The 6,764-nt window shown below is 52.8% G+C and overlaps 1 protein-coding gene across 1 annotated transcript; it reads left to right on the top strand.

Moving 5' to 3' along the window:
- Positions 1-2,795: 2,795 nt before the first annotated feature.
- Positions 2,796-3,383, top strand: LOC135578026 (olfactory receptor 14J1-like). Its single transcript, XM_065048185.1, has one exon. It carries the CDS (start codon positions 2,796-2,798, stop codon positions 3,381-3,383), a length of 588 nt encoding a protein of 195 aa, XP_064904257.1.
- Positions 3,384-6,764: the final 3,381 nt, after the last annotated feature.

The raw sequence follows: 6,764 nt of genomic DNA, 5'->3' as shown, positions 1-6,764 counted from the left end.
TGGTGGAGAGTGGCCTCACTGTGACATCGTCCTGATGTCCCAGCTCCTGGGATGCTGCCCCTGCTGTCCCATAGACTGGAGAGGATTGTGTTAGTTCCAGTCACCCATGACTTGATCCACATCCACCTCTGTATTTTCTGTCTCCAGCCACAGAGGCCTGGGACACATTGCTGGGGAAGAGGGAGGACAAGAGGACACAGGGATTCTCACCACTTTCTCTTATTAAATTTTTCAGTGGCCACACAGGGTCTTTGTTTGTCCTTTAAGTGTTCCTGCAGTAGTAACAGCTCATTATGGGGCCCTTGAATTGCCTTACAGGTCTGGACTGAGCTTTGATCTGGACTGTTGCTGTGCTTGGAGGCTGCTGTCCTTGCAGACCAGATGAACTCACTCCTGCCACCCTGCCTGGCAGTTCATTCCATCCGTGTCACAGCTCTGTCTGCAGCACTGACAGCTCCAGCTCCCCCAGTCAGGTCCCTGGCTGAGGACATTGCCTCACATCTGGGCTGAACCACCCCAGCTGTGGCACCAGCCCAGCTCTGACCTGCCACAGGAAACCTGGTACCAAGTGTCCAAGAGCCCATGTGTGCAAAGGCTTTGAATCAGAGCACAGACATGACATGGCCAAAGATCGATGAATGTCTCTCTAGGCCTAGGAGTATAAAACAAGAATAAAATGCCTGAACTCATTCAACTGAAGATATTCCTCCCCCAGCTTGGAGGAATTAGATCCTTTGCTGTAACATTTCTGGTGTCCTGTCTAATGATGGGACAAGAAAAGTTGATTCTCATACTAATTCATTGTTTTATACAAAGAACACAATGATGTGTCTCTTCAGAGGAGAGAGAATCAACATCACTGATTACTCCATGTTGTTTCAAAGGATGTGTCCCTGGAGCCCCAGGGACACCTGGAGGAGCCCAGAGGGGACAGACAAAGGGACATCAAGGGCTGCTCCTGTGCTGCTGAGCTGGGCTGGGCTCCTGGGACACAGGGAGCTCATGGCAGCGGCAGCGCTGCAGAGAGACAGCTCTGCCCAGGAGCAGCTCCTCTGCACACGCAGCAGGGCTGAGGGCTCTGCCTGGGGATCTCAGGAGACGAGCAAGGCAGAGAGAGATTAAAGGTGGTCAGGACTGGGAGGATGACTGAGAGCTCACTGGAGGAGAAACCTTTGCAGCCCTTGCCATGGTAAGTCTCTGGGTGCAGGGCAGTGCAGCTGTAGCTCCTGGAGGCATCTCCTAAAACTGGCACAGGCACAGCTTGTGGGGTCTGTAAGGATGAGGCTCTTGTCAGGCCATGTTGAACAGCTGTGAAGCCGGGTGAGCACCCAGGGGTGCCCAGGGCTGTCCTGCAGAGCAGGGTCCCTGCACCCCAGGGCTGTGCCGGGCAGGGACTCTGCCGCCTGCCAGGGTCAGTGCTCAGCCTGCCCGGGGAGATCCCAGCAACAAGGAGGGGAGAAGCTGTGGGGGGAAGGAGTGATCCCGGGCAGGACAGGGTCATTCTGCCTTTGAGAGGGTGCTGTGTGGATCAGAGTTGCTGACAACTCACCCCCAGGGACATTCCAAGAGGCACAACAAGGCAGGGATTATCTGACAGGGAAGCAATTATTGCCTTTTGTCCTCTACTCTTGGCTGGCTGGCTAGGAAAGGTAAGGTGGAAATATGTCTTGCAGTTACGGAGAAAGTGCTGAAACTCCAAATATTGATTTTTCTCTGAGAGCGCAATTCAACACTCTCTGGCTCACAGAGCAGCAACATCTCCTTTCCAGCCCCTTTAGGGCTGGTGTGATGTTCTCAGCAGAATCCGCACACACACAGAGATGTTCCTGGGCAGTGCTGAGCTGCCAGGAGGTTTGTGCAGGGAAGAGCTGAGCACACAGGGGGTGGGACAGACTGACACTGAGAGCAGTGACAGGGAGTAGACATGGGGACAGAGAAACAGCTCCCGGCAGGAGATGTCTCTGTGGGAGCAAATTCCCTAAGCCCATCATGCCCTGTGGGGCTCTGGGATGTGCGACGTGTGGGGCTGGAGAATCAGCCCATTCTGTCCCAGTCAGAACGGCTTTAGGACATCCCAGTGCTTCCCTGGCCTGATATTGTGAATTATGATTACGATATAAGTAGATTATGCTTATGTATAAACAAAAGAACTCCCCCCCTTTCCCAGGTCCCGGTGCTGTAGGGCAGGGTTGACTCCTTGGGAGCCCACAGGAAGAGGCCCTGATCCTCACAGCACAATCAGAAAGCACAAACCAGTGCTCCAGCCAGGGAGATGACCACAGGGGCTGCCAAAAAGGAGAGAACAATTTGCATTTCTGTATGTGGTGGCACAGGTGGGAGTAGAAGAGGAATGTTGGTTGAGGAGGGGAAGAGATTTTCTGGGAGAACTCTGTCCTGATTTGTCAATGTGCTCTCCTGTTTCCACAGTGCCCCATGCCCACAGGCAGCCAATGTCCAACAGCAGCTCCATCACCCAGTTCCTCCTCCTGGCGTTCACAGACACACGGGAGCTGCAGCTCTTGCACTTCTGGCTCTTCCTGGGCATCTACCTGGCTGCCCTCCTGGGCAACGGCCTCATCATCACCACCATAGCCTGGGACCAGCACCTCCACACCCCCATGTACTTCTTCCTGCTCAACCTCGCCCTCCTCGACCTGGGCTCCATCTCCACCATTGTCCCCAAGTCCATGGCAAATTCCTTCTGGGACACCAGGAACATCTCCTACACAGGATGTGTTGCACAGCTCTTTGTCTTTACCTTCTTGGTAGTAGCAGAGTATTGTCTCCTCACCATCATGTCCTACGACCGCTACGTTGCCATCTGCAAACCCCTGCACTACGGGACCCTCCTGGGCAGCAGAGCTTGTGTCCACATGGCAGCAGCTGCCTGGGCCACTGGGTTTCTCTATTCTCTGCTGCACACGGCCAATACATTTTCACTGCCCCTGTGCAAGGGCAATGCCCTGGGCCAGTTCTTCTGTGAAATCCCCCAGATCCTCAAGCTCTCCTGCTCACACTCCTACCTCAGGGAAGCTGGGTTTCTTGTAGTCAGTGCCTGTTTAGCATTTGCGTGTTTTGTGTTCATTGTGGTGTCCTATGTGCAGATCTTGAGGGCCGTGCTGAGGATCCCCTCTGAGCAGGGTCGGCACAAAGCCTTTTCCACCTGCCTCCCTCACCTGGCCGTGGTCTCCCTCTTTGTCAGCACTGCCATGTTTGCCTACCTGAAGCCCCCCTCCATCTCCTCCCCATCCCTGGACCTGGTTTTGTCCTTTCTGTACTCGGTGGTGCCTCCAGCAGTGAACCCCCTCATCTACAGCATGAGGAACCATGAGCTCAAGGATGCCCTGAGGAAACAGATGACTGGATTTCTTCTGAAGCTATAAACTGTCTCTAACTTCTTCTACATAAGAGTTATAATCGAACTCATTGCAGGTTCATCCTGTGTGCAGTATTTTTTGTTTCTCTTTGTGTTTGTTTATTGTGAAAATATTTTAATTCCCTTTGTAATTCACTGCCTGCTTTTCTTTTCTCACTGAGTGGCTGTGTCAGTGACAAATTCATGCTCTCTGTGTTTAAGTAAAATAAAGGGACCTTCCACCGTTTTTTTTCTACTGACATCGTAACTCCAAGGCCTTTCTGGAGCTGCAGGGACAGTTCCTGTGATGGGTGGCGGGGAAACGTGTCCAGCATGGCAGCCCTGCCAGGGAGCAGCAGCGCTTGTTCTTCCAGAGCTGTTCTGGTTCCACTCCCACACTCTCCTTCTCACCCCTGGTGTTGGTGCAAGGCCTGAGTGCTCTGGCAGCTTGGTCACCGTCCTGCTGTGTGTCAGTGCTGTGAGCGCAGGCAGGGACAGGCAATGGGCACTGCTGTGACAGAGCTGTCCCCAGAACAGCCTTTCCAGATAGAAAGGTGATCTCCTATGGACGGTACATGATGGTTTATGTCTTCAAGCATATGAGTACAAAAGTGTCCCACAGATTCAGACACCATTGTACAGCTGAACAGTGTGTGTGTGCAGGGCTGGCACACAGCAGTGTCCTCTCACAGCCAGGCTCCTGCCAGAGACCTGCAGGACCAGCAGAGCAGGGGCTGGGCTGTGCCCCTGTGCACTGGACACCCCAGGGAAGCTGCCCCAGGGCATCATCATGGACTGGCCCCTCACAACCATCATTTCCAGCCCTGGCCTATCTCCCCAGCTCACAGAGGTTCTTTGTTCCTCCTTGGAATGACACTGAACGAGCAGGTCAGAAATCCATATTTGCACTGTTCAGGTGAGATGTGAGCATGCACATCATGTATGTGAGGTGACATGACCCTGAGTGAGGAAAAATTCCATCAGCTATTCCTGGAGGTTCCATGAAGGCCTGTGGGACAGACAGTTTCTTGAGGTCACTTCACATTGGGAGTAACAGCCCACGGGAAACCACCCACTGGGATCTTCTTCCTTGAACTGAGGTCCCTGTGTCCATTCCTCATGATGTGGGACATCTCAGGTGAGTACAGAGCATGTGACATGCCACAGGGCTGAGGTGCATCCCGACCCGTTGTAGTGGCAACAGGAGGCCAGAGGGACACTGTGACTCCTGCCTCTGTCTGTAAAAGGGACAGACTCCGTCTCTGAACATCCCTGGGTGCATAAGGAGTCCATTACGTCTGGTCATATATGGATGCTTCATGAAACCCTGACATTTATGTGTGTGACTCCAGGAACAAACTCCACAGGCCCACTGAGATTCATCTCAGCTGCCTTGGACAGGTTCATTGCAAGTGCTCCAGTCTCCTACCTCACCCTTGCACCTGATTCTGGATTGTGTTCTCAAAAGTGCCATAGAAACCAGAATGCTTCTGGGGTCCTTAGAAAACGCAGACCTCAAACCCATCTTCAGGAAAAGCACAAAAAAGAACTGGGATAACTACAGGCTGGTCACCCTTCCTCCCATCCTGGGAAAGTGTTGGGACATGTCCTCCTGCTGCCATGTCCAGGAATGTGAAGGACAAAAAATGGACTGGTGAACCCGAATGGACAGGGGAAAGAAAGGCATGTTGTGTACAGGGTGTTTGCAAGGCTAAGACATGGTCTCCTCTGGCCAGAGTGGTGCTGATGGGGCTCAAGAAGTGGATGCTGGGTGGGAAGTTGGCTGAACCATCAAGCCCAAACATCATCAGTGGTACAAAGCCCTCCATGCAGCCAGTTACTGGTGTCATCTCTCAGTGACCAGCACTTGGACCAGCACTGTTGAACGTCTTTATTCTCCCCTTCTATGATGTAACAGAGAGCACTTTCAGCGCCTTTGAGGAAGATGCAAACCTGGGTGGAGGCCTTGATGAACCTCACCTGGGTCACCCTGCCCTAACCAGGAGAGTGAGACAAATGAGTGAGACAAGGGCTCTCTGCAAACCTGAGTTATCCTGTGATTTGACAAAATTTTTGCCTTGGAGAAGTTTTTGGAGAGAGAATAGGTAGAAGAATAGGAAAAAATAAATAAAAAAAGGCAGAAGAGGAGATACAGAAGGTGTTAACGGAAGTACAGGAGTTCCAGTGAGGAGCGCTTTTCACTCACAGTGTTAACAGGAAATATATTTGACAAATATGAACAAGGTGAGGAAGCGAGATGGGTGTCTACAGCCTATGGGAAAGAGGGGCAGGTGTAGGATGGTGTAGAACACACTGCAGTCTTGGTCAGGTCCGGGGTGCTGAGGAGGGGGATGGACGAGTGTGGTATTAGGAGGTCAGTTGTGTCTCAGACACTCATAATCCAGTCAGAATCATGTGGCTGTGAAGGGGACTGTGGGGTCAGTTCTGTGTCTGGAGGTGACAGCCCAGCAGCAGGGACATGGCTGGGAAAGAACCTCTGCCGAAGTGCCCACAGGTCTTACCCAGGAAGAGAGACGGATTGTCATGTCCATCCCACCTGAGAACATTATGGGACAGCAGCAGGAACATGGTTGTGTTTGTCAGAGAAGCTGAAAGTCCAGCAGCACTCATGGGACTTGGGAGATCATGGTGAGGTGACTTCTCTCCAGTCAGGTAAAAGACCACAAGAAGCCTAACGGGTTGGGTTCCCGGCATGAAGGGCAGTTTCTGAGCTCGATGAGCTTTTCTTGATAATGGGAAAAAGCAGAAGAGGGAAAAAATATCACAAAGTGCAATTTGGAAGGTGCAGACTGGATATCAGGAGGGAGAAATGTCACTGGAAGGGCAGTGCTGTGGTGCAAGAGGTGACCCAGAGGGAGCTGGATCAGCCCATGGTTTGTGTGCCAAAGAGCAGCCAGTGAGGGTGCAGACACAGCAGTGAAGGTGCAGAAATGCTGGGCTGAGAGCAGGTGGGGAAGCGAGATGGGTGTCTGCAGCCTGCAGGGAAAGAGGGGCAGGGGTAGCACTGTGTAGAACAGCCTGTGGTGGAGATGGCAAAGGGCGCTGTGAGGCTGGAAGGGACCCACAGAACCCAGGTCTCTGTCCCCTTGGCCAGGGCAGTTGTCTCTGCCACTGAGGCCCAGGAGAAGACATGTTGTCCTCATGGCACTGGGGCCTCGGTGCCTCCTTGCATCCCCATGGGGAAGCTGGAAGTTGTTGTCCCAGTGTTGTCCTTCCCTGGGCCTTGCACACCCACATCCCACGGTCCCAGGAAGAGCCCTGAGCCGTGTGTGAGGGACAGGATCCCCCTTCCCATTGCCTGGAGGACATGGCTTCTCCTTTCTGCTTCAGAAAGCAAACCAAGGGGTTTCTGAGCATCAGAGCTGAAGAAAAGACTCAAAGGAGACCT

Source organism: Columba livia, unplaced genomic scaffold (genome assembly GCF_036013475.1).
Source record: "Columba livia isolate bColLiv1 breed racing homer unplaced genomic scaffold, bColLiv1.pat.W.v2 Scaffold_215, whole genome shotgun sequence".
NCBI classification, from domain to species: Eukaryota; Metazoa; Chordata; class Aves; order Columbiformes; family Columbidae; genus Columba; species Columba livia.
Note: the sequence above shows the minus strand (reverse complement) of the source record. Positions and strands in the feature narration are given on the sequence as shown.

Excerpts from the sequence above, each read along its gene's own strand:
- LOC135578026 (XM_065048185.1), top strand. The coding sequence starts at position 2,796 with ATGTCCTACGACCGCTACGTTGCCATCTGCAAACCCCTGCACTACGGG.